This window comes from Motacilla alba, chromosome 27 (genome assembly GCF_015832195.1).
Source record: "Motacilla alba alba isolate MOTALB_02 chromosome 27, Motacilla_alba_V1.0_pri, whole genome shotgun sequence".
Classification (NCBI taxonomy): domain Eukaryota; kingdom Metazoa; phylum Chordata; class Aves; order Passeriformes; family Motacillidae; genus Motacilla; species Motacilla alba.
Window position 1 is genome coordinate 2,683,466 of NC_052042.1, and position 25,646 is coordinate 2,709,111.

At 52.3% G+C, this 25,646-nt stretch overlaps 4 protein-coding genes across 11 annotated transcripts; 2 read left to right on the forward strand and 2 right to left on the reverse strand.

The window, feature by feature from the left end:
* Window positions 1–236: 236 nt before the first annotated feature.
* On the forward strand, window positions 237–1,921 carry LOC119712232. 5 transcript variants are annotated; one of them, XM_038163255.1, is made up of 2 exons: window positions 237–943; window positions 1,298–1,921. In XM_038163255.1, the coding sequence occupies exons 1-2, from the start codon at window positions 462–464 to the stop codon at window positions 1,398–1,400; spliced, it is 585 nt and encodes a 194-aa protein (XP_038019183.1). In that variant the 5' UTR covers window positions 237–461; the 3' UTR covers window positions 1,401–1,921. The 5 variants fall into 5 exon arrangements, with proteins under 5 accessions (XP_038019183.1, XP_038019181.1, XP_038019184.1 ...); XM_038163253.1 differs by having other exon boundaries at window positions 1,689–1,921; XM_038163256.1 differs by having other exon boundaries at window positions 237–939.
* A 1,285-nt stretch (window positions 1,922–3,206) lies between these two features.
* Window positions 3,207–4,923, reverse strand: LOC119712215 (pre-mRNA-splicing factor SLU7-like). The gene has a single exon (XM_038163219.1). It carries the CDS (start codon window positions 4,914–4,916, stop codon window positions 3,207–3,209), a length of 1,710 nt encoding a protein of 569 aa, XP_038019147.1. The 5' UTR covers window positions 4,917–4,923.
* A 5,624-nt stretch (window positions 4,924–10,547) lies between these two features.
* On the forward strand, window positions 10,548–18,729 carry VAT1 (vesicle amine transport 1). Its single transcript, XM_038163234.1, is given in 7 exon segments — window positions 10,548–10,612; window positions 10,614–10,875; window positions 11,606–11,813; window positions 12,173–12,343; window positions 12,431–12,520; window positions 13,426–13,667; window positions 14,652–18,729. Coding segments are annotated over 7 exon segments (1,140 nt in total). The 3' UTR covers window positions 14,754–18,729.
* LOC119712208 lies at window positions 17,638–25,632 on the reverse strand. Of its 4 annotated transcripts, none has more exons than XM_038163191.1 (5): window positions 25,103–25,632; window positions 24,437–24,540; window positions 22,560–23,523; window positions 20,668–22,127; window positions 17,638–20,332 (listed from the first exon to the last, which is right to left on the reverse strand). In XM_038163191.1, exons 1-5 carry the CDS (start codon window positions 25,278–25,280, stop codon window positions 19,676–19,678), a joined length of 3,363 nt encoding a protein of 1,120 aa, XP_038019119.1. In that variant the 5' UTR covers window positions 25,281–25,632; the 3' UTR covers window positions 17,638–19,675. The 4 variants fall into 4 exon arrangements, with proteins under 4 accessions (XP_038019119.1, XP_038019118.1, XP_038019120.1 ...); XM_038163190.1 differs by having other exon boundaries at window positions 17,638–19,651; window positions 20,124–20,332; window positions 20,668–23,523; XM_038163192.1 differs by having other exon boundaries at window positions 17,638–19,651; window positions 20,668–23,523.
* Window positions 25,633–25,646: the final 14 nt, after the last annotated feature.

Below are 25,646 nucleotides of genomic sequence, written 5' to 3' on the forward strand. Positions count from 1 at the left end.
CTGGCCTGTCATTTCTTCTAAGTGCAGCTAAAAAGAAATTTGCAAGTTCCTGTGTGAAGCTATTTTGCAAGTGAGAAGTTCATTTGAATTGTCATTTAACACAACAATCTGTTCTGAGGGTGAAAAAAAAAAATGCACCTGTGTAAACAATGAAATTTGTCTCATGAGAAAGAAAAATATAAACATATCTAGAGAGAGAAAATTTGACAGACATATATGCTAACCCTTACCATCCAATGAACTGAGTTTCACTGTATTGCTGACCAATGGGGTTTAACACAGTGCCTTCTGATATCTCTTACAAATATGAGCTTGGTGAATAAAGCCTTGGCTTTCTGCGTGAAGAAAATGGAGTCTCGGCTGATTTATTCCAACAGGAGGTGTCCCCGAAGATGTGATCGACGCGAGACGAGTAGCCTGTCACAAAAGAAGGAGGTGAAGCGAGCCAAGCCGACCGCGGGATGGGATTTAGAGACGGAATACACAAAGATGTGAAAGGAGGATTGCGGCGAGACCGGGCACAGCACACGAACGCAGCCCTGGCCGCAGGACCAGCGCGGAGAGAAACCCCAGCAGCGAATGTGCAAAGCAGCGAAAGGAATTTACAGCGAAAGGAATTTACAAAGCAGCAAAAGGCCACGGCTACGGTCAGCAGCGGGGTCGGCGTGCAACAAGCAAAGACAGAGCCGGCGAAGCGGAGCCGGGCGGGCGCTGCACGGGGCTGCAGACGGCTCGGAAGGCACAGCAATGAACACAACAGCTGGGAGAGAGCGAGCAGCCGCTGGGAACAGAGCTGCGAGCGGCAAACGCCGTCCTGGAAGGCGGAGGATGCGCAGCCGAGAGAGCCGGGGAAGGTGAGGCATCGGAGGGGAGGCATCGGAGGAGCTGCCGGGAAAGAGGAGCGCGCAGCGAGTCCTGGGAACAGCAGTGACAGCAGCGGTGGGTGAGCGCTCAGCTGCTAAGGTGTGGGGAAACAAGGGGCAGGATGGAACCGTGAGGTGGCAATGGCACGGGGAAAAGTGCGCGTCACGGAGAGAAAGCCCAACTGAGTTAAAAGAGGCAAAGTGTTTTGGGAAAAGGAGAGATAAAATACCAAAAGTGCGTGCTGATGCCTTTGTTGCTGTGTTGTGTGGTCCAGGGGCTGGTCCCCGATTCGGCAAATGTTTTTAGTGGACCCTGAGGCTACACTCCGGTCCTGGGACAGTGCCTGTGTGTGTCTGTGTGTCTGTCTGTGTGTCCCTGCTGCGGATGCTCGGGAGCGCACGGTCCCGTGTCGCTCATTTTCCCTTCTACCCAGGAGCGGCCAGACTCAAACCGGGTGGAGAAACAACCAGCCAGGAGCTCGGAACCAGAACTTAGTTGCGTGCCCTTGCAAGATTTCCTCCGGCACGATTCAGTGACCCCCATCCCCGCTCCATGGGACGCGTGGCGACCGGCAGAGCGGCTCTCGTCCTCCTGCAGCGCTCGTAAACCGCAGAACCAGCGGGGCCGGACAGTGTTTTTGTAGCAAAGCTTCATTTCGGACCCAGCGGCTCCCCCGGGACTGGCCCCTCTGTGTGCGGGACCCGCTGGCTGCGGCACCGGAGAGCCGCGGGCGCTTGGTGCCTTTCCAGCATTTTCTATTCCCCCGCTAAGGTGTGCGGGTTTTAGGGTTTGTTTTTCATTGCCTTTTCTCTCCTCTTTTTCAGCCGCGAGTGCTTTAGGGGGAAGAGCAGAGGTGCAGCGGAGCCGTGGAGTTTCCCCTTCCCTTCCTGGGGCAGCACCTGCCCATCAATGGGAAACAGCTCATCTGTATTATCTGTATTTAACTGCTGTTCATCTAGGAGACCTGCTGTAGATATGGCTTGACCACTGCAGCTCTGTGTGGTTGTGATATTTTGTGAAAATCCCTTTGCTAGGATTTTCTTCTCCTGAGAAGCTGAAGGGCCTCAGCTTCAAGTGTAAACAATTTGTTATCTGCTGCTGTGGAATGCAGCAGGTGCTTCCTCCATTGGTCAGTGTGGGATGTTTCTACTTGGTGGCCAATCGAGGAGGCAGCAGCTCTGGGACTCTCTGGGAGTCACAGAACTTTGTTATTCATTCCTTTCTATTCCTGTCTCGCCTTCTGATGAATCTTTCTCTCTGTTCTTTGTAGTATAGTTATAGTGTGGTCTTTTTTAATATCATATATATCATAATATAATAAACCAACCTTCTGAAATAGAGTCAAGATCTCTCCTTCACTTCACCAAATCCTGATTACCCTAAAAACCCACAGTAACAGCTCTGTTCTTTTTATTTTTTAAAGTAAATCACGATTTATTAAAGGTGTAGGGGAAATACAACAACATGACAGCTCCTGGTTTAAGTATATAAAAATCAAAACAATTCAGAATACATTTAATGGTGCCTGTGATACATTGAAACACAATGTTTTAAGTCCACCCTACCTCCTCCTAGAACTTAAAGCAAGGAAAAGAAATTACAGAAACGCCCTTTTACCAACTCACAAAACTGCAACTAGCGGTGTCTACAGAAACAGCATCTCCAAAGTGTCTGGTTTGTAGTTTTTAACACCTGCTGCACAAGAATCCAGACAAGTCAGGATTAAGTCACTGAAACTCCTGCTGGATATTCTCTCTTGTTTCTTCCCCATGCTGCTGCTTGATTTGTGAAATTCCATTTTCTAGCTCTGACAGGGATATTCCACTGCAAAGCAATCAAGAAACAATATATTATTTTACAGTCATGAGACAGGCTTAACAAGTAAGAAGCTCTAGTAGTAGTTGTGTCAATTTTTGTCAACTATTTTTGTTCTGTATTGACACCTTCTGATGATTTCCTCTGACTAGTCAGTTTTACTGTTTCACAACTTTATGCATTAGTTGGTCAAATATACATATGTATATATATATGTGTGTATTACCTAGCCAAATAAATATAGGATTTCAGTCAGATTTCCTTCAAGAAGTTACAGAGTAGGTGTATGTATTTTATCTATACATGTTATATATGTGTGTATATGTGTGCCTATATTTGTATACATACACATTTACAAAACTCTACTAACTACTAGACTGCTCATGTCTGCTGAAAGAAGCTTTCACAAATTTCTTCTGAGTATTAAAAGGTTTTTTGCTGTTTTAGAGATGTGCAGAATGAACTGCCTAGAGAGTTGTAAACTACAGTGGGAAAAGCTTTGTGCACTGGAACGATGCCTCCTGTGATTACTGCCCAAGAAAAGAGGCCATGGGGTCATCAGGTCTCTGCCTTTTCATTCTGTAGGCCTCCATCTCCTCTTCTGTTGGCTCCCTGGCTTCATACTGGCTGTTGTATGGTCTCTTCCTCTCATCTAACTGCATGATTTTTTTGATGTGGAGAAGTCGAGCCTCTTCAGCATTTAGGGCCTTTTTTAGTTTTTCTTGCTTCCTTTTCTCTTCACCCTCACTGTCAGAACGTGAGCTCTTCTTGTGCTTCTTCTTTTTCTTCTCTTTCTGTTTCTCTTGGTGGATCTCCATCAGTGTTTTGGGTTTTGTCATGTGTTCTCCCTCCTTGGGCAGCTCTTCCATTAAACTTGCCTCTGTATTAGCGATTTCTTTCCCAGCTTCTCCTATACAGTAGGAGAACTTGACAAAGGAGTGACAGCACTTGTAACCCCACTTGCCTTTCCAGTACGAACCCCAAATGCTTGTGTGGTTGTTGATCTTCACATCCTCTTCATACTTAGAACGAGCAATAGCTTTCTGCTGTCCTTTGATGACTGTTCCATGCCTGGAATACTCCACATAATATTCTGTTTGAGCTAGCAGCAGTTCAGCTGGGGGGGCATCCAAATGTTCCTGTCCTCCATACTTCTCTAGGAGGCTTTCTTTCTGCTGGGCCTTGAAATCTTCTTTTTCTGCTTTGAAAGATTTATAAAGGAGCTCTAATTTGGTAGGGTCTGCTTGAAGATGAGCTTCAGAGCCTTTGTCATAAGCCTCCCAGGCGAAGAGCTGGGTCTGTGCCATTGATATGGCATCTCCTGTGTAGCGGACAAAGTTGTCACCAGCATAACCAACTTCATCTGGACTCTTGCCTGTGTTGGCATAAGGGTTCTCCCTCATTGATCTTGTTTTGGGATCATAATAAGCAGACTTTGGATTTAGGTTCCTCAAGTATTTAGCAATGTCTTCCCGAATACGTAAATTCCGGACTGTGATGCGTCTTTTGGAGTCAAAGTTCTGCCCAGGCATATCAATGTCATCTGTACATTTGTCTTCATCTTCACTGCTATGATCTCTTTCTGTCTGTGAATTTGATTCCTCTTCTCCCCCCTGGTATCTTGGGGAGCTCACTTGCTGCAGCTTCCCTGATGCCAACTCCTCCTGAAACTTCTTTGCTTTCAGTGCACATTTGGCCAGATTAACCTTGGCATATTCCTCAACAATTTTCATGTGCTCCTCTGGGTCATAACCATTCCACCGGTCTCGCTTCCCGTCGTAAGCAAACATCAGCTGAGGCTGCACGTGTTCATCTGGGGCAATATTCATGCCAGTGTATTTTGCTCCAACTCTCCTGGGTCTCTCCGTGCAGTCTTTCATTTTGTGTGTCAGCGCCCCGCAGTTCTCACAGGCTCCCTTGCGGTACCTCGTGGCCACGGCGTGCTCCCGGACTCCTCGTTTGTACCAATCTCCAGAGGAGTTATACTGCTTCTGCTTCTCTGCCTGAGGTCTCTGGTGCTTTAGTGTGGGTCTCTTCAAAGGATCTATGTACCACGGTACTGAGGAGACGTAATGAGGAATATGAGGGTTGATGTCTTTTCCTTCTTCATCCACTTCAGCAGGTGCATTTCCCAGTTTTCTCTGCTCTTCTAATTCTTTCTTTTTCCTCCAATCTTCCCTCGTCATCTTCTTTGGTTCCTCCAGGCTCACGTTTGCCCCTCCTGCACCTAAGAACATTTTGGGTTTTTTCCTGCCAGCACACAGCACCACCCCAAAACACCCCTCTCCCCTGTGCCTCTCTTCTCCTCCCAGGATTACTTACAGCAATTAATTTTAAGTTCTTAACTAAGTCCTATAGCCTTGAATTCTGTATGCAGCAGCTCTTTAAAGTTTAGAAGTAATGAGATCACAGTAAAAAACCTTTACTGCTGAAGCAAAGTCAGAATAGGACCTGACAGCCTGTGGGTCAGGGTGGTGGCAGCAGCCCCATTCAGTGGTGGCTGCAGCCCTCCTGCAGTGCCAGCTGTGCTTCTGCTGCAGCAGGGATCCTGGACAAGGGTGGAGTTTTCCTCTGAAGGTCCTGTGGAGGCGTAGGAAGGTCTGGTCTTCCTTAAGGGTCTGGTCTTCCTCTGGGAATCCAGTGGAAAAGGCTGCTGCGGTGTCCCAAGCTTCAGATTATATGCAGGTAGGAATGCTTGGCTCCTCCCCCTGGGCAGAGCATCTCCCAATGGGATGATGGAATTTTATCAGCCATGCAGGGACATTCAATAGCCCATTAACAGAAGATATCTCCCGGAGGGAGGACTGGAAGAGATAAAGAAAGCTGCCCCACCTGGTTGTAATAGCTGGACCATTAACAGAATCCACCCCCCCCCCAGAGTTATGAGGGAAGGTTCATGGAAGAGATAAGGAACATTCCCCCACCTGGATTTAACAGCTGGTGAGAGAATACATGCTCCTGGTTACATCTTGCATTGCAATCTAAGACAGTTAAATATCACTTTTCTGCATTGTAAGATGTACAGTTGTTTCCTTTTAAGAGATAACTCTGACTAAAACAGCTGTGGTGGAACACTGGCAAACACAGTGTTTCTGATATTGCCTACAAGTATGAGCTTTGTGAATAAAGAATTGGCTTTCTGCATGAAGAAAATGGAGTCTAGGCTGGTTTATTCCAACAGTAGAGATGCAGCAAAAGAATACAAGTCAGCAGCAATTAGGAAGGTTAAAAAAAGAAAGAGGAAAAAAAAAATCCCAGCCAAATCCCCTTTCATGTGTCCAGCCTGTTTACATTCTGGGCTAGAATAGTGCTGATCTGACTCACTGCTGGCATTAATGAAGTTTGCACCTCTGGGTGAGCAATTTAATTTATCTCAGCAAGCCAAAGCTCATTATAACAGTCCATAAATGCTATCAGATGAAAGCAGCATCCTTCAGCAATCTCAGGGATTAAAGCAAGGAGGCATTCAAGTGCCAAGGCTTCTGCTGGAAAGACTGCAGTCAGAGCATGTGTGCTGGAGGCTGAGGAAGCACAATGCCTCAATTACTGCTGCAGATTTCTCTGTGTGGAGACAGTGATCTGAGCCTCTGAAGCACTCCTCTGGAGCTGTGAAAAATGGGTATTTTATGATTGGCTTTTCACAAATATTAAAATGAATATTATATGTGTTATGTTAGAAAGTTATGCTGTATTAATTTTCTCAAGAAGTGTGTTAAATATAGTTTTAATTTATAACATAATGTTAAAATAGAAGCTATCATATGTAAGATACTTTTTTTAAAGAGAGGACTTGCACTGAGATAGCAGCCACAGGACACCTAAATCTTGCAGAGATTCCATTGTTCCATTATCAGAAGAAACAAACTTCTTCTCGCCTCGCTCAGCCCTGAAGACTGCACCAGGATTCAGAGGAAGAAGCTGACAATGACCAGACAGAATCCTTTGTTTGAATGGAATTTATGCCTCATGTATGAGGTGTGTGAATATGCAACAGGCTGCTGCTTTTAAGGTTTAATCCTCTGTTAACAAGGGTCCTTTTTTGGGCTTATTTTGCCCAGAAAAGGTACCTGGCCCATCCATAACTCTTTGTTTTTATTGTCTCGTATTGTCCAAATTTTTATTACTCCCATTATATTACAATTTTCATAACCATTTTATTACTATTAAACTTTTAAAACTCTAAAAAACAAGTGATCCAAGGCACAGCCACACTGCCCGGTCCTGCCTGCTGTACCCCAGGAAACCTCAGCACACAGAGGCAAGTCTGTGCATTTTCAGCGCGGTAAAACCCACTGACCAGATAATGAGGTTCTCATGGATGCACAGCGTGTGGATCTGCTAAGCCTGTGATTTTGGGACTATAATTGTCAGTAAATTATTGATGCTGTGGCATAAGGCTGAAGCTAAGGAGATTGATTCTCATTTCACACGATTTCTCCAAGGGCTGCAGTGGAGAAAGTGCCTCCTTCCAGAGGGGCAGACGGTGGGATGCTGTTCTGTGCACACCGGGAATCTGGCCCCATGCCATTCACTGGTGCTGCACATCCACAGCCTCTGCTGCTGGGGCTGTGTAGGGGAAGAGGCTGGAGAATTCCCACAGCCTTTGTGGGAATGATGCTCTGTGCTGGGAGGATTTCTGCAGTGAGCTGCCATCCACCGAGCTTCAGTCAGCACTTGACAACTGCCTCAATTTGTCTGTGATCAAAACAGCAGCGCAGGGAGCTGCAGCTGTGAGTGGCAGCTGTGTCTGAGGGCTTCTGTCAGATCTCTTCCACCTGCTGCTCTAGCTGTCAAATCTAAATGTCATTTACTGTGATTCAGGCACAGTAAGTGTCACCAGGAGGCACAGCACTCCTGGTACGTGTGATGCAGGCGGGACATCTTGTCTGTGTGTCCCTCTCAGCGCATCCTAACACGCTGCATGCAAGGGTGAAGAAAAGGCAGAGCAGAGGCAGGAGGAATCTTTCTCTGGAGTTCCCAACAACTGCAGGCAGATGGGTCGAGGTCAGCACTTGCTGTAGAGCCGGGATACCAAACTGCAGAGCCCTGAAAGGGTGAGTGTGGGTCTCAGCACCCCATGGGGGCTGACGGCAGCCCCACAGCTGCTTCCCAAGCCCAGCCCTTGCCCTGGCCTGCAGCTGGGGGCACAGGGAGCAGGGGGGCTCGAGCAGCGTGGGCAGCACCAGCAGAGCAGGAGAGGAGGATGGTGGCACCAGGTCAGGGCCAAAGCTGGGCTGGGGAACCCCAGGTTTAAGCACTCACCTGTGGGGTGGAGCCACCCCATGTCCAGCAGCCAGCCCCTGGCCACCACGGGGGTCTCAGGGAGCCCTGCTCTGCAAGGTGAGGCTTTTGTGGGCCTGAGCCTCTGGGGTTCTGTCCTGAGACAGCCCTGGGAGCTGGCACAGGCAGCTGCTTGCTGACAAGAAAACCGCTGCCAGTTGGGTTTTTTTTATCTTTTGCCTGGTCATTGTTCAAATGCCCTTGAGAGCAGAGGAGAGGGAGTGCTAGAGCCCTTCGTAGAAATAAAAGGACAAGGAACAAAGGGCCAGGCAGGGGAGCTGGCACTGCTCCTACTGTGGCACATCCTCCTCAACCCCTTTCAGGGAATCAGGGAGGACTGCAGGAGGAAACACAAAAAAGCAGGACAGCAGGAAAAAGCAGGACAGCAGCTTACAGGGAGGTGCAGGGCTGCTGGAAAGCTGAGTGTCTGGCAGACAGAGAATGAGAACAGCTACCTCGGGGGCCTGTGCCCACCTCTGGCTGTAAATCGCAAGTCAGCACCATTCAGAATGGCAGCAAAGCTCACATTTGGAGAGCTTGTTGGAAAATGGGCTAGAGCAGTGAGCAGCAATTCCATTGGGACAAATAGTTTTGTCTATCTAATGCTCCCTTGCTGTTGAGCAGCAGTGTCCTGTCCCCAGTGGACAGTGCCCTGATGTGCTGGGGGTCCCAGCTCAGGGTGTGCCAGCTGCACATGCCCAGCCCATGCCTGCACACCAGCACCTCCCTGCTGCTCCCCAAAACGGCCTCACTCACACCAACTCCAGAGCAGCAGCAAGCCAGGACTGACCTTCACCCTGCTGCTCCCATGCAGCGAGAAAATGGCCCCAACAGGGCACAAAGTGACATGGGTAAGGATTTACAGGGACAATGTTACTGACTGAGCTGATAAGGAAAAACTGACTCAGAAACATGAAAGAGACCAAGGCAGAGAGAGTCCTGCCCTGCCACAGGGACCTGCCATGTGCAGAAATGTCCCTGTCCTGTCCAGTCTGCCCAGAGCTTCACATATTTGGAGCAGTCTCAACTTCCCAAATCCACTGCCTTCACTGAGCGCTCAGTCTCTGGGGATCATCCCCTGAACTCTGGGCTGGACAGAGGCTCCCTTTGGTTTCATCCACCACAAGAGCCCTGACAGCAGTGAATAGAAATCACTGAAAGAAGGAAGGCTAGGAAAGCTCCTAGGAAGAGCAGTAGTAGATAGAGGATTGTTTTGACTGCTTCTGTCTAATCTGAGGTGTGGGACATGCCCACACATCAGGAAGGCACATCTGTATTTCCCAGGGCTGACCAACAGCAAACAAAGGGTGAAGCTGTACTGTGATCTTGCCATGCAACTGGGAATGATTTCCTGCTTGTCCCCACTGCAGCCACCCCAACACCCATAAATCTGCCACACACCATGTGCAGCCTGCCCCAGGCTCTATCCTCCTGCCTCCTTTCCTGTCTTTGTGCTCCTCTTCCTGAGCAGTCCCAGCGCTGCCAGGGTCAGGGCAGCCCAGCCTGGAGCGTGGTCCTGCAGGACACAGGCACAGCCGTGCAGAGCTCCTGCAGCCCAGCTCAGCAGGACACGCAGAGCTCCTGCAGCCCAGCTCAGCAGCTCACCCTGGGCCTCCTGCAGCCAGCAAAGGCCCTGGAGATGCCAGGGTTTGCTGATCCGTGGGCCAGCCAGAGCTGTCACAGTGCTGGCAGTGCCCTGTGCAGGGTTTTGCTTGGCTTGGGAATGACACAGAAATTTCCCAGTGCACTGATTATCCTCTAGGTGGTTTGTGTTTTCTTTTCGGGCATGGATATTTTTCTGTTTCGGGGCCTCTCTGATTTGCTCGCTTGAGCAGTCACCCTGCAGTGGCTGCGGCTTGTTAGGGATGGGCTCATCAAGATCAGATAAGTGAGGTGTGGATTCTGTTGTGCTCTGCACGCACAAAATGGCACCGGATCGGCATTCCCGATGGAATGGGAGTGTTCACACATTCCCGGTGATATCTGGGAGCCGAACTCCCGATGGAATGGGAGTGTTCACACATTCCCGGTGACATCTGGGAGCCGAACAGGGATCTGAGCAGTGAGCTCATGGAGGAGGCTGATGTCTGCTGGCAGAAAGGGAGGCTGGATCCAGCGATCTGTCTGCACACTGTGCCTGATTTATTTGTCTTTAGCTGCAGGATTAGAGCTCAGTTCCTCCCTCCGACCTCTGCGGAGCCCGCAGAGCCACGGCCGCCGAACTCCCCGCAAGTGTCAGGATTTCCGCACTATAAATTGTAGAAGTAACTCGGGGAAATGATGCTCCAGCAAAACTGCCGTTTCAACCATGTCCCCAGGAAGGACGGAAGGAGCAGCGTGTTTGCTCGAAAGGAATGATTTAGAAAAGAAAAGAAAAAAAAAATAGAAGATAAAAAAGGCGGCGTGGAGGAGAAGATGCTGCGCGGTGGCGGGGGCGGGAGGAGCGGGCCCCGGGGCTGACCGTGCCTCCGCCACGCCCGCCGCCGCCGCTCCGCGCTGCCCGCCCGAGCCGCTCCGCCCCCGCCGCGCCCCGGCCCTTCCCCGCCGCCGCCGCCGCGCCCGCAGCCGCTCTCCCGCTCCGCAGCGCCATGTCCGCCGAGCCGGCCCCGGCCTCCGCCGCCCCCGAGCCGGTCCCCGGCCCCGAGCCGCCGGCGGGCGGCGGGGGAGGCGGCGGAGCACCGGGCGCTGGTGCTGACGGGCTTCGGCGGCTACGACAAGCTGAAGGTGCAGGCGCGGCGCGGCGCGGAGCCGCGGCCCGGGGAGGTCTCGGTCAGCGTCCGCGCCTGCGGGCTCAACTTCGCCGACCTGATGGCGCGGCAGGGCCTGTACGACCGGCTGCCGCCGCCGCCCATCTGCCCCGGCATGGAGTGCGCCGGCACCGTCCGCGCCCTCGGCGACGGCGTCCGCGACCGACAGGTGAGGGCGGCCCGGCCCGAAGCGCCCCGCGGGTGCGGCCCCCGCCGACCCCCGGTGGGCCCCGGGCAGCGCTGGGCCCCCGCCAGGGACCCGGCCGACCCCACCCGCCGAGGCTTCGGCGGCGACCGGGCGGCGGACAAAGGCCAGGGACAAAGGGGCAGGGCGGGCCGGCATCCCCGGGAGAACGGGAGCGCTGCCGCCCGACGGGCCGGAGCCGGGGAGGCCGTGTGCCTTAGATTCGGGAGCTTTTCCTAAGTTTGGACGTGCGTTTTCCGTGATTGATGCTACTAAACGTTTCCCAAAGGCTCCTGCCTCTTGGCACGGTGATGGCAAGGAGCAGCAATAGTATTTTTTGATGTTCTGCTCCCAGCTTGGGCAAGGAGGGCAGGACGCGATCCTCATCCCTCTTGTGTTGTTGGGGATCAGGCATGGATCCAGTGGTTGGTTTGGGCTTCCACAGTTTGGGTTTGGTTAGCACTACAAAGCCAGAGCCTGGGCTGCCTGTGGTCTCTGGGGTTCCTGGTGTGTGCCCAGGTCTGTGGTGAGAGGTTCTGGGCTGCAGCTAAACCAGCTGTGGTCTCCTGCCCGAGTCCAGGGTGCTGCAGTCCCTGCAGACCTGTGCACGGAGAACATTGTGGATGCAGAAGCTCTGACATACCGAGAGCAAGGGTCTGATGTCTGCTGCTAGCCCTGGGGGCTTGTTTCAGACCACCTTGTCCTCTGATTTTAGGTTGGTGATAAGGTAATGGTCCTGGCCAGGTCAGGGCTCTGGCAAGAAGTGGTGAATGTGCCGGCCAGTCACACCTTCCCGATGCCTGAGGGGATGAGCTTCGAGGAAGCCGCTGCTCTTCTTGTTAACTACATCACTGCCTACATGATTCTGTTTGACTTTGGAAACCTGAGACCCAACCAGAGTGTCCTCATCCACATGGCTGCAGGTAAATAATCCTTGCCAGATCGTGCTGAGACTCTTGGTTTCACTGTGCAGCTTCTGAGTAAGTGACATGGGTGAGGAAATGATCAGAATGGGGCTGGACTGACAAAATGTCACCTGGCAGAGATGCAGGTTTCCTGCTGACCCCATTTCCCAGCAGCTGGGGTCAGTCTCTCCCAGTGTGTCCCGGGCACCAACCTCACCAGGCAGAGCCTCTGTTCCCCAGGCTGCTGTGCTGTGTGATTGGTCCAGGCAGGGATCATTTACTGAGTTAGTTTTTACATGAGGTTTTTTAATTTACATGAGGTTTTTCTGACTGCTGGGGCTGTTTGTTTCTGAATCTTTTTTACTGCTGATTTTCAGGTGGTGTGGGAACTGCTGCCATCCAGCTGTGCAAGACTGTAGAAAATGTCACCATTTTTGGCACAGCATCTGCCTCCAAGCACGAGTCCCTCAAGGAGAGTGGAGTTGCTCACCCCATTGACTACCGAACCATGGATTACGCAGAGGAGGTCCGGAAGATCTCTCCCAAAGGTATGATGTGGTGGAGGACTTCTGCAGCTGTCTTGCATTCCTTTCAATTGCAAAGAAACTTCTGTTTACTTCCAATTCCCTCTCTAGGTGTTGACATTGTCCTGGACCCTCTGGGAGGATCTGACACGTCCAAAGCTTTTAACCTCTTGAAGCCGATGGGCAAACTCATCACTTATGGTGAGTGTGAGCAAGGGGCCCAAAAAACCCAGGGGCTGTGTGATGGTGGAATGGGATCCACACAGAAATGCTCCATGTCTGGGTGCATGGCTGTCAGGGGGCTGTTCCTCACTGTACCCTGTGTTGCAGTTCTTTTATTTCATTAAGGTCTTCGGGATGCTTTGGCTCGGTGAGACACTGAGGGGAGTGAGATTGGTGCCTTGTCCCCAGAGCTGTGTTCAGCTGTGTTCACAGGTTGCAAGGCTCTTCCCTCCCATGGTGAAATCTCTCTTGGAGTAAAAGCTGGTGCTTGCAGAGGAAGCTGGAATGTCCTCAGGGAGGAATACTGGCATAGCTGCTTTGTCTAGGCTGAGTTAATGCACAGCCTTGCTTTTCTTTTAGAGGATGTGTGGGAGATGAGGTTTGAGGCTACTGAATACTTATCTCTCCATTCCCCAGCCCTGGAACACTGTGATTCTGTCCCACAGACAAAGCCCTCACACAACCCCCAGTGGGATTCCAGACACTTGCACCAGTGTGCTGCTTTGGTTGTCCCAGCCACTGCAGCTTGTGATTCCCCTGGAGGAGCAGGGCTGGAGGAGAAGGGGAGAGCTGTCCTGCCAGCCTGGATGTCACTTGTAACCCTTTCTTACCTCTGCCAGCCCTCCAGTCTAGCTGCACTGCTGCCTTGGGAGGGCCAAAGAGAGTAGTTGTTCTGCATTTTTGCCACGAGTGCTGATAATCCAAATTCTGCTTATCCTGAGGCTGAGGCAGGTGCCTGTTTCCACTGAGGGTCGACTGGGCAGGTTCTGCTGTGGTCAGTTCTCAGCTCTGTCCCTCCCTGTGCCTGGCCTGAGCTGTTCCATGGGATGCCCATTGGTTCTTGTGCTGTGTTCCAGCTTACCTGTGGCTTGCCTTCTTTTCAGGTGTAGCAAACCTGCTCACTGGGCAGAAGAAGAACCTCATGGCTATGGCTAAAACCTGGTGGAACCAGTTCAGCATCACTGCCTTGCAGCTCCTGCACCAGAACAAGGCTGTGTGCGGCTACCACCTTGGATATATGGATGAAGAAGTTGAGCTTCTCAGGAGTGTTGTAGCCAAGCTGGTTAACCTGTACAGCCAAGGCAAAATCAAGCCCAAAATAGACTCTGTATGGCCCTTTGATCAGGTGAGTCTGAGCTGACACACAGGCAGTGGTACAGAGGGAGCACCTTGTCCATGGGGCCTGAACTGTTGAAAATGTCTAATAACCATCTGTTCTCAGACATTCAGTGCCTTATTCCTTTTAAAATATTAAGGCTGAGTAGAGTGGCTGGGCTGTTGTGCTCCAATGCACAGGGCTGGGCAGTGCCAGACAGTGTCCCCGTGGAGCAGGGCAGGTGCTCAGCTGTGCTCCATGGGAGGGGGCTGGGTTACACATCAGACTGCAGCATGCCCTGAGTGCTCTGTGCCCCGTAATTAAGCAGACAGATGGGAAGGTTGTTGCTGCCCTTCCAAGAGTGCAAAAGAGCTCAGGCAGTGAAGCAGAATGAGGATATTAGAAGGGAACAGCAGGTTTTCCAGCAGCTCTGCTCTGCTCAGGGTTATTGCATTGATGTGTCCAGGCTCTTCCCTTGGGAATGCTGGGGCAGGACGTGCTGCAGGGGAGCAAAGAACTCAGTGATGATCAGTCAGTGTTCATACCTGAGAACTAGTCTGATGCAAAGGCTGAAGGAAAGCTTTGATTCCAAGCCAGGCCCAGGTGCTTAAAAATAATGATAAAAATGATAAAATTCTGTACATCTGTTGTTTTGTGTAGCTGGTGGAGGCTTTGTGCTGCTGGCAGGTGGCTGGATTCCTCCCGTTGGAGAGGAAGCTGTGGTGACTGGTGACACACACTGCACTTCCACATTTGTGTGGTCAGAGCCTCCTTGTGTGTGTTAAGGTTGTGTGAATTCGTGAGGATAGTTTCCTATAGGCCTGCTGGGGTAGTTGCCCAGGTCTGTCCAAAACACACCTTTGCAGAGGCACCTGCATGCTTGGGACATGCCTGAACTGCCAGGAAAGCTGCGCCCCAGTTATCAGGCTGCTCTGGGGGTGCTGAGGGGCCCAGGAAGGGCATGGATGCTCTCTGCAGTGGGTGGGGGTCTTACCAAACTCCTTTTGCCTCCAGGTGGCAGAGGCTATGAAGCAGATGCAAGAAAAGAAGAATGTTGGAAAAGTCATCCTGGTTCCTGAAGCACCCAAGGAAGAATCTAAAAAAGCAGAGAACTAAGGAGATGAATGCAGATTATGAATTCATGGTGTAACTCCCTGATCTCTTTGGGACCTGGAAATGGACAGATCAGTATCTCCCATCTTTCACCAGTACAAGAATATCATGGTTATCATTCAGACGAGGTTTGCATGCTTTTGTTGTGACTGACCCTTTGCCAGATATGCCTCCTGCTCTCTCTTTTGAAGCCTGTTTATTTCATACTGCTTTCTAACCACTTGTTTCTCCACTGAATTTCCAGACTAACCTTCTTTTTCTCTGGCAGTGAGGCTGAAACTTCCAAGCAGTTGGTGGCTAACAACTGCACAGCCTGTCACTGTAAAGTCAAGGCACAATGTACTGCAACAACTGCCAAGTGTGTCTGCAGAAACTGAGCCCTGCTGAAGCATTTGCACTGTCAGCTTTGGGAAGCCTGTTCAGCAGAGGATTGGCCAAATGTAGGATGTTTCCTCCACAGCCAAAGGAAAACCACAACTGGCCTAGTTTAATTCAAGCAGGGGTTTCTCTTCTGTTCTCTCTAACCCAGCTCTATTCCCTCTGCTTTTTGTAGGCCACTAACACAGCCAGATATTAACAGCACATGTTGGTTTTGCCTTGACCATCCTGGAAATCTGGAGTCTATGGCAGATCATACTCCATTTGCAGTCTGTAAATACCCTGACAGGCTGGGCTGGGCTATGTCTGACTACAGAAGAAAAGTTTCAATTAGATAACCTGATCCTGTCCATTTTCTATTTCCAAATTGTATAGAGAGATCTGAGCAGTGTCTGATTCTTAGAGACCATAAGGACTCAACTGTGTCTCAAATGACTGGAAGGATTGATGTTGGCTCTGTGCTTTATTCTGTTGGGCTCCAAGTTGGTATTGTTAGGGCTTCACCCTTGTCTTTGTATTTCCAAGGGCTGCGGTATTGAATTGGACTTCACTGAGATGGAAACAAAATAATCCCCTAGTAAAGCTTTGTGCAGTGCCCTGTGCACCGAGGAGGTGTTGCAGTTTGGGAAGGAACTTTCAAGAGCCACTCCTGTGGGCTGGTTGCCCAGCAGCCTGGGCTGGCTCTCCCAGTGGCACACTGGTTGGTAAAGCTGTTGCCAGGGTAGCAGTTAGATGCTAAACAGCCCAGCTGTGTGTCAAGCCTCTTGGTCTGCACATTCTGAGCAGTTTTCCATTGTGTCCTTGCTCATTTGCTGCAGCAGGGCTTGACTCTTCTCCCCTGAATCTGTGTCTTGGGGCTCCAGCACTGAGGGTTTAGCAGTGCCTGGGATGCTCCTCCTATACCAGAACTGTTTCCTCTTCTGCTTTTCTTTCCTTGTGTGCATTTGGAAACAAAGCTGTGGAGACCTAAGCCCCCAGGTCAGTGAGCACCTTGAGCCCTGGGTGATGCTGTCCTTCCCACTGGACCCTGCTTGCAGCTCTGGGCAACTCTGGTGCTGTCAGTGCTTACTTGGCCTGGGTTGTAGGTGTGGTGGGCTTTTGGGCTTCATTTTGGATTTGAAATGGTAAACCCAAGGGCACTAAGAGCTGCCCATCATGGAAGAACTTGTGCTTCAGAAGCAAAACCCTGAGACTAGAATCCTGCTTAACTAGCCCACAGGGAGGGCCCAGGGCCCAAGGAGGGCAGGTACCCGCTGGGCACAGAGCCCCGGCACCACCCAGGACAGCCCATGCCACACAGGGCTGGAGTTCCTCTCTGAATTCTCCCTCAGCCTGCTCAGTGGGACTCCTCTCTGCAAGTGCAGCTTGGGGTTCAGGTGCTTGGGCTCAGTCCAGAGTTCTTTAGAAATGCACTGGCACAGCTTCCAGGGGTTTTCCCCCCCTGGCTAACTTTAAATATTGCAACAATCCTGTTCCCTACAACCTCAGAGGAGTGCTGGAGTCCTCTCACAGATCCTTGTCAGTTCATCTCTTGAACTTCATAAACACAGGCTGACAGAACTCTCAAGCACAACTTTTTACCTTTCTGAATCCAAAATCTTGCTGCTTCTTTCAACCTGCCCTGTTGTGCTGATTAGGACTGAATCCAACAGTGTCTAATGCTGCTTTACCAGGTGTGAAAACAGAAGGACTGTCTAAATTGCTGAAATGGAAAGTCTGGACCTGTTCCTCTGAGAAACTGGACTTCACCTTGATGCCAGGGCAGCATGCTCAAAAGGCACACAGCCCTGCACATCTTCAGATTGTGAAAGGGAAAGCTGTCATGGTGTGTTTCATAGCAACATCCTCTCTCTCCCTGCTTTATCCTGAGCCAGTCTGGTGCTCAGTGCCTTACATGGATGGCCTTGGGTCAGGCAGTGTGGCAGGGCTCTCACAGCTCCCATCAGACCCCTCTGCCCTGCTGCCTCCTGTGTGCCACAGGAAACCGCATCTCGGTGCCTTCTGCTGCATCACTGGGATGTCACTGGGGCCTTTTCCATTCTGGCCTTTCAAAGTATTGCCAAAAACCACTGTTTTGACTCTTATTAGCTCTGTTTTGTGAACACTGGTGATGTTGTTGGACTTTCCATGAGTTAGCTGTTCTCTTCCCAGGTGTTCCAGCCTTTCTGGGGCTGACCTGGTGGTTCTGTACCCCCCAGTCCATAAGACCTGTTGTCTTTCCCAGGGCAGCTGTTTGGCTCCAGGGTGAGGCTTTATCAGCTGCTCCAGCCTTGGCTCTTTAGAAACAATCCTAGCTCCTGGCTCTTTTTGGGCTCACGTGTCTTCTGTAGAAATTCCTGAAGCCCTTATCAAGGCAGGAATGCCAAGCAGTTCCTGCCGGTTCAAGGTCAGCACTGAGTATTTTGTGTCTCTTGGTAGCAACAGTGTTTTCTACAGGAAGACCAAGATTAAATGTAACCTTGCAATCCTCCGCCCCTGCTCAAAGTTCTGCTCCAGGTGGGTGTGGTTGGTTGTGTTTTGGTTTTTTACTTTTCTTTTTTATGGGCCAGTAAGAATGGAACCTATGTAAAACAACTTCAAGTGTCTTAATGCAGTTAACCAGCCGGTTTGTAGACTAAGGACCAAAGCAAAAAAACCAAAACCAAACCCTAGGATAAAAATCATTCCATTCAATGTTGCTTGTTTAGGGCAAAGTTGTGCTACTGAGGAACTGGGAGATTCCTGTACTTAATCATGTGTGCCATTCCAGAAGTGCAATTTAATGTTTATTTTACTGATTGTCTTGACTCAAAGGTTGTGCCATGAGGAGTCCAAGTGGAAGTGTAAGGAGTTGATGAGTGGAGGAGGCACCCCCAGCCCTGCCTGCTGCAGGGGGCTCGGTGCCAGTGCCTCTCCTGTCATTGCTGTAGTGGCCTCCCAGCCTGGTGCTGCTGGTCTTGCACAAAATGCAACTCCTTTGCTATCACCAGGCAGCAGTTGCCACATTTTTGACTCTCTGAAGCTCACTTGTGTTGCAAGCTGACTGCAGGAGGAGAAGGGAGCAGAGGTGACAGAGGAGTATGGCACCTGCCAAGTGCTCTGGGAAGGAGTTCAGCTCTAGGTTTTGTTTCAGACACCTGTATTAAACTAGAATGATTGGCCAGGGAGAAGTAAGAAGCGCTGTGTGTGTGAGGCTTCAGCTGGTGCAGGATCCTGGCCTGCTGACAGCTGCTATCATAGGTGTTAAACCACTCAGGCTGCCTGAAGCCTCTGGTGTGCTGAGCCCTCGTGATGGCAAAGTGTTATTGGCAAGTAGTACATGAGCATGATGTGAAATGTGTTAGACTCTGAGTGAGCCTCTTGCAGCATATGGTCTGGTCTGTACTGTCTGAATTGTGTTGATTTGCAGATTTGTGATATGAGTGCTGCTCATCCTACAGACACATAGCAAATCTTTTGTTTGAAAAATATATTTCGCTTTGTGCGTGTAACCAAGTTGGACAGAAGACAAATGTGCCACTGCTGTTTACATGACTACAATGTGTACTGCTCCTCTGTCAAATGTTACCATATGCCTTATGTGTTTCAAATGTTAATTAAAAGCATAACAAAACCTTCCACAGTATGCTGCTCAGGTTTCTGTTGTCGTGAACCCTCTACCCACAGCAGCTTGAGTTGTCAAAGCGTAATGCTCCCAGCAGGAGATGCCTCTGCCCTCAGGGACAACTGTTAATTGTTGGCTTGAGTGTTGTTTCTGGAGGGCAGCCGTGGTGATTTTTGTTTGTGATGCCTTTGTCTGTGCTCTGCACTTCATATCTGGGTGTTTCAGTAGCCAGGTGGGACTGAAGTGGGTGCCTGGGCTGAGGGTAAGACAAGGCATGGACAGCCACCACTAAACATGAGAATAAATCCTGTTTATTTGTCAGTATAGAGACTGTCCCTGGGAAGCAGCTGCTGTGGGTGCTGAAAGCTATTAAATGTTCTCCTCAAGAGAGCACCAGGTCACCTGCTGGCCTCAGAGCAGGTGCTGGGAAGGGGCTGGAGCATGGAGCTGTCTGCTGAGGACAGCTCATCTCCGACCCCAGCTCTGGCAGCAGCTGAGCTGGAGCCTCTCTGTAGTGGCAGGAGGTGGAGGAGACTTCCAGAAGCTGGGGCTGGATGAGGTGCAGACTCCTGCCCAGGTTTGTGTGCTGCTGGAAGCCAAACAGGGCTCAGGCTGCAATCAGCTCTGTGATTTCAGGACATGCATCCAAGAGGAGCTGGACTTTCTGGGAAGCACTGATCGTGCTGAGGCCTGCATGGGGCAGGGACAGAGGTGCTGCTCTTTGCTAATGTGCAGAGTTCTGGCTACATCTGGGGAAAGCAGGAGCTCTTTCAACAAACATCTGCTTTTTCCTGAGCTGTCTGTTAAGCTGCAGTTTTCTCAGCAGGAAAAGAAGGTGAAGGGAAGCCACAGGCTGTGGCTGTGGGAGAATCACACAAGGCCCAGCTTATTGAGAACTGTGCCAACCTCCTGGAGGTACTGGGGGTCCGGGTAGCCATTCCTGTGGGGCAGAGAGGAAGCACTGTCAATCCTGCTGCTGTGTCAAAACCACAGCAGGAAGCAGCCCTTTATTTTTGCCCCACCCTTTCAGAGGGGCTGAGAGGGGAAGTCCTGCTCCTGGGATGTCCTGCTGCCTGCAGGCACAGTTTGTACCCAGCACGGGCATGGGGAAAGGCTGTAAGTGAACAGGGCCCACAGTTCTTGTCCACGGGGAATTACAGGTTTCCACATCACTTATGGATGTGGGATGGGCAAGGGCATTTGCTCCAGCTGGAGAGTGCCAGGGCTGGTCTGCCATGCCAGGGCTGGTCTGCAAGCTGAAGCAAAAAGGGAAGCACCAACTCTGCCACTGTGGGAGGGTGGAAGAGCCATCCCTGCCAGGATTTGTTTGAGCTGGAGCCCACAGTTCTCCTACTCCCATTGCTAAAAAACCCACAACCATAGCCAGAAGCTTAGGATGAGCTGGGCCATACCTGGCTTTGCCTCCATCCCAGGAGGTTTTGTGGGGGATAGGGCCCCATGTTACTCTTTCCTCTCCATTGGAGGACTTGATCTGGAATGTCAGCCCACATTGAAATGCTTGTTTCAGCAGCTTTGCTATCTTCACACCTTCCTTGTTCCCAGGCAGGAAGGCACAAAAATTCCCCCCTTTGTAAGGGTATCCTGGGTGAGGATCCCCAACCTTAGAACAGGAATAAGACATTTTAAACAATGGCTGGAGTGCTTGGCCTCTGAGGGGATTTCTAAGGTTTGTCTGGCTTGAAAACTACACTCCTGACCATGGTCCCCATGGGCTGATAGTCACTGTCAACTAAAACCAGAGGTCACACATGCTCTTGAGAAGCAGCAAGCTGCTCCAAAACCTGCTGTGGAGCTTTTTGCCTTTCACAGGTTAATACCTCAGCTGCTTTGCCTGTGGGGCAGGGAGCTGTGGCTGCTCTTTTCCCCCCCAGCCACCCTGACAGACCCTCCCTGGGTGGGCTGCAGTGGGATGGGAAGCTCTGTGGTGGTACCTACCCCCTGCATGCCATCAGGGATGTTGTAAGCAAGCTGAAGTGTTGTGTCCCCATAGTATCCAGGCAGGCTCTGAGACAGGGAGGAGATCTTCAGTGTCCCCAGCTTATTGCAGCTTGGGACACCTAAGGAGGACTCACAGCAAGCTGGCTGCATACTGTCTGCTGCAAAACATGTCCTGCACAAGGCGTGACCACAGGAGCCCTGGCAGGTCACACCTGAACCCTGGCAAGCATCACACTGGCCAAGAGGGATGGTGCTGCTTTCCTGTCCAAGGCTGGGGTCTCTTCTGTGCTGTGATGGGAGGTCAGGGTGCTCCTGCTCATTGCTCCTGCCCCCTGGGAGCTGGGCCCTTCCCTGATCTGTGGGCTCTGCTGCAGGTGCCACAGCTGGCTCAGCAGGCACGGCCCTGGGTAGCCAGGTGGGCAGAGAGTGAGGAGCTTCATCAGCTGCAGGGACTGGACAGAGCTGCTGTCCCATTGCTTCATTGTGGCCTCCTCTGCTCTTGTCTCTTGCAAACTGGAATCTGTCTGGCAAGATTTGTTTTAGCCGGGTGCTGTCAGGCTCCCCCAGAGACAGTTTTGTCTTCCGCTGTTCCTGGAACTCCCTCAGGCCAGGAGGGCTTGGCTTATCCCCTGTACCCAGGCTCAGAAGCATGCTTCCTCCTCTCCCAGCCCCAGAATCAATATAGCCCCTGGCCTCCTCCTGCCCCCAAGCCTGCTGGTACCTCCAAGGACTGGGGGACCTCTTTTCTTCATCCTCTGGCAACCAGGAAGCCCTGAGCATAGATGGAGAGTCTATTTCAGCGATGATGTTCAGGTGCTGTAGGGAATTCAGGCTGCCAAGAAGGGCTGCATCCAGCACTGGCTGCTGGCTTCTGCTTGGCTCAATGACGCTCCATTTCCCTGTACTCTCTGGTCCAGGAGATGGGGATGCAGACTTCAAGGCACAGAGCCTCCTGGAGGAAAACATGTGGAAGGCCTCAGTCACTCCTGGCAGCATCTCCTTGGGGCAGGCAAGATAGAGCTTGTACTTGTCTTTGCTGAGTCCAACCTGGAAGGATTTTCCTCGCAAGAGGCTGCACAGTTCACTCAGCTCACTGTCATCAGGACCACTGACAGCAAGCTCTGAGTAGCTCACACTATGACACACCAAGTCAGGGCACTTCTGCACAAGATCTTCCACCTTCCATTTAGCCTGGAGCAGCCCCTTCCTGTCTTCTGCCTGCAGCATCAGCACTGTGCAGTCCCCAGCGTGGCGCTCCGAGATGTGCACCCCTCCAGCCCTGCACAGCTCATCAATAGTGGCATGGCAGACATCTTTCAGGTAAAACCACTGCAGAGTGTCCAGGCTGATCTCCTCACTCACCCTGCTGATGTCTCCAGAGCTGCTTTCCTTTGACCTCGACAGGGAGAAGCTGTTGGAGCGTCGCAGCATAGGCGTGGATGCAGAGGGCTTGCAGCCTAAAGCAAAAGAGGTCCATGTCACATCACAGTTGCTGTAGATGCCAGCAAGAGAGTGGTACCCAATGGGACCTGAGACTTTAGAGTCCTTAGGATGCTGAAAAGTGCTGTTTTCTATGCCTGTAAAGGACAACAGCATCTTTTCTCCTGTGAGTCTGGCACCTCCTTCTACATGGCCCCTTTCTGTGGGGTCATTCTGCTGAGGCTCTGCTGCTGACCCCACAACTTTATCTGTCATACGGGTGGGAGGCTGACACTGCTGGGTCAGTGCCCTTGGGTCGCTCTGACCAGGAGCATCTGTCTCTGATGGATGTTTCCCAGAAAGCTGCTCCTGTCCCACTGGTGGACAGTCCTGATCCACCAAGAGGTCCTGGCCAGCCTGAGACCTGTCAGCTTTCGGGGTGCTAAAGTTGGCAGCTAGCCTGAACTCACCTTTCTGCTCTGGCTTGCTTGGGCTAAGTCTTGTGGCTGAAGAATGCACAGGAGATTTGGCCAGGCGTAGTGCAGCCTCTGTGGTGCCAGAGGGCTGGGAGCTGCTCAGCGTGTCAACTGTGCGTGCAGCACCTCTCCTGGTGACGGAATCCTCTAGGAACTGCTTGGCCTTGGACACATCGACAAGGTTTCCAACAAGATAAAGCTGCTTCACATCCTCATGGCAGAGCAGCTGGGGATACAGCTCCTGCAGCTCACATGTCAGAGCCCTGAGTGCCTGGCTGTCCATTCCCAGCCCTTCCTTGGCAATCTTCTCCTTGCGCAGGCTCTCCTCCAGCTGCTGGTAGAGCTGCTGCAGGGCCAGGCGGGCCTGTCTCAAGGCATCCGTGTCCCCAGACACACCTCCAGATGGCTGGAGGTACAACACAGCAATGCCGTCGCCACTGACATCCACCACATCCACGTGATGTTGGTGCAGCACACCCTGGTACTCAGCAGCACAGAACTTCTGCATGTACAGGTAAATGTCCGAGTCCATTGCGAGGGAAAAGTCCTCCAGCTTCCCCAAAAGCTTCACAGCTTCCTCACCTACTGGGCTCTGAGGTGATGGGACTTTAGCTGCCATTTCATGCACCTGGTCACAATCTGGCAGCTTTGCTGTCTCTTGTGCTGTCTCAGTGGAGTCAGGCACTTGCTGGTGATCAGGCATTCCCATCTCTTTGGCCCCGCAGCTGGAAGCTGGCAGGAGGATCTGGCCAGTGGCTTTGCTCTTGAGGTTCAGGCTGCCCAGCAGGTCTCTGCTGAAGGTCTGCAGCTCAGTGAATGGCCCCTGGACTATGCACTGCATATTCTTGGAGTCGAAGCTGAAGTGTACATTTCGGTAGTCTTTGTGCAAGTCCTTCAGGAGGGTTTTGCCCGTGGGCAGCTTGCCATAGTCAATTGTCATGCTCACATGTATGAAGATCTGCAAGTAGATAGCAAGGGAGTGAGAGAGCAAGGACCAAAACCAACCCCTTTCAAAGGCACAGAAGGCAAGCGGCCCCTGCATTGCTGTGACACACTCTTCCACCTCTCTCCCTCAGCATCCTGCTTTCAAGAGAGATGGGCCCTGACACAGACAGGACCAAAAGACCCAGACTAAGCAACTCCTTGACCTTGTGCACTTGTCAAAAAGCTTTCTGCAAACAAGAAATCAGAGGGGGAAATTGCACAGAGATAGGGCCACATTTATACACACTGGGAGCTCTTCAAAAAGCCCAAACCCAAGAGATCCACTATTGCTCCTGCATCTGAAATGCAGTTGCCCTCTTGCCTTTGCAGAGCTTCAGCTCCAGATCTTCAAGCAGTTTTGGCACCACAAGCTTGCATAAAGGTCTGCAAGGCCAGGCTAACTCCCATGCCCTTGATTTTGGGGCTCAGATATGAAAACACAAGACATGGCTACAGCCACGGTCTCTTGAGACTGGAGGAAGAGGCAAGAACTCTCCAGTGCTCCCTAGACACCAGCATGTCTGTATGCTAAGCTTTCCTGAGAAGGAAAGAGGAACAATACACTGTAAGTCCAGCTGATGACACGGCAGAGGCATTAACAGGATCCCCTGTGTGGCACCAGATGGACTGGGGAAAAGTGCCTGTTCTCTTCCAGCCTGACTACCCTTCATTTGACAGGCACAAATGCCAGATGACTGAGAGCACAGCCTGCCTGCCTGTCCCTGTGCTATTAGCACAGAAAAAAAAAAATCTTCATTTGAATATGGATGAAAATGGATTTAAGTGTAATTAAGATGAAAGGAGAGAGTGAGGTCTCCCTCTTCAAGCTGTCTGCCAGGCCCAGAGTCTGCGTGGGAGCAGCTGGGGCTGCCACATCCCCTCAATACCTCATTGGGGCTCAGCTCTGAAGCGTGGGGCGTCACCTCCAGCGGGTACTGCGTCTTTCCAATTGCCAGCACGTGGTTTTTCACCTTCAGGATCCTCTGGGCCACTGGTGGGAAAAGCCACCCAGACCTGCGTCAGCCCAGCCAAGGGACAGCAGTGGGGTGGGGGACTGTGGGACAGGGGATGGTAGGGCTGGGGACAGCGGGACAGGGACAGTAGGACAGAGAATGATGGGACAGGAGAGAGCAGGACAGGCAGTAGGACAGATGATGATGGGACAGGGGAGGGTGGGCGAGGCAGTGTCAGGGTTGGGAATGGTGGGATAGGAGACAGCAGGAGAGGTAATAGTGGGACTGGGGATGGTGGGACAGGGCGGGGGGGGCTGGGGGTGGTGGGACAGGGCAGAGTGGGACTGGGGATGGTGGGACAGGGCACAGAGGAGATGGGGATGGTGGGACAGGGCACAGAGGAGATGGGGGTGGTGGGACAGGGCAGAGTGGGACTGAGGATGGTGGGACAGGGCAGGGGGGGCTGGGGATGGTGGGACAGGGATGAGGGGCCTGGGGATGGTGGGACAGGGCAGGGGGGGGCTGGGGATGGTGGGACAGGGCAGGGGGGCCTGGGGATGGTGGGACAGGCCAGGCCCCCGAGGGTCCCGCGGGCGTTACCTTCCGGCGCCTCGAAGGTGATGAGGGCGCAGGGCAGGGAGCCGGGCAGCACCCGGACGTTGGCGATGTCGCCGCCGCCGTTGCGGGAGCGCAGGAAGTGAATGGTCAGCTTGTCGGCCGCCCTGTCGGGGGGCAGCTCGGCGGGGAAGCCCTGCACCCGCACCGTGCGGCCCGCCATGCCCGCGGGGGCGGCTGCCCGGGCCCCGCCACACCGGCGCGGCCTCCCGGGAGCCCGGCGGCGGCTGCCGCGCTTCACCACACCGGGCCCTCGCCGCCCGCTCCCACCGCTCCGGCCTCCGCCCCGGCCCCGCCGCCGCGAGGAAACGAAAGCGAAAGCGGGGCCGCTCCGTCCCGGGCCCGCGGGAGGGCGCGGCCCGGCCCCTCAGAGCGCGGTCGGGAAGGGCCCAGCGTCCCTCCGGCCCCTCAGAGCGCGGTCGGGAAGGGCCCAGCGTCCCTCCGGCCCCTCAGAGCGCGGTCGGGAAGGGCCCAGCGTCCCTCCGGCCCCTCAGAGCGCGGTCGGGAAGGGCCCAGCGTCCCTCCGGCC

Excerpts from the sequence above, each read along its gene's own strand:
- LOC119712232 (XM_038163253.1), top strand. The coding sequence starts at position 462 with ATGGGATTTAGAGACGGAATACACAAAGATGTGAAAGGAGGATTGCGG. Across the intron at positions 944-1,688 it reads AGCAGTGACAGCAGCGGTGG|CCGCGAGTGCTTTAGGGGGA; the intron begins GTGAGCGCTCAG and ends CCTCTTTTTCAG.
- LOC119712215 (XM_038163219.1), bottom strand. The coding sequence starts at position 4,916 with ATGTTCTTAGGTGCAGGAGGGGCAAACGTGAGCCTGGAGGAACCAAAG.
- LOC119712208 (XM_038163189.1), bottom strand. The coding sequence starts at position 25,280 with ATGGCGGGCCGCACGGTGCGGGTGCAGGGCTTCCCCGCCGAGCTGCCC. Across the intron at positions 23,524-24,436 it reads CAGAGCTGAGCCCCAATGAG|ATCTTCATACATGTGAGCAT; the intron begins GTATTGAGGGGA and ends ATCTACTTGCAG. Across the intron at positions 20,333-20,667 it reads TCCCTGATGGCATGCAGGGG|GTTGGGGATCCTCACCCAGG; the intron begins GTAGGTACCACC and ends TCCTGTTCTAAG.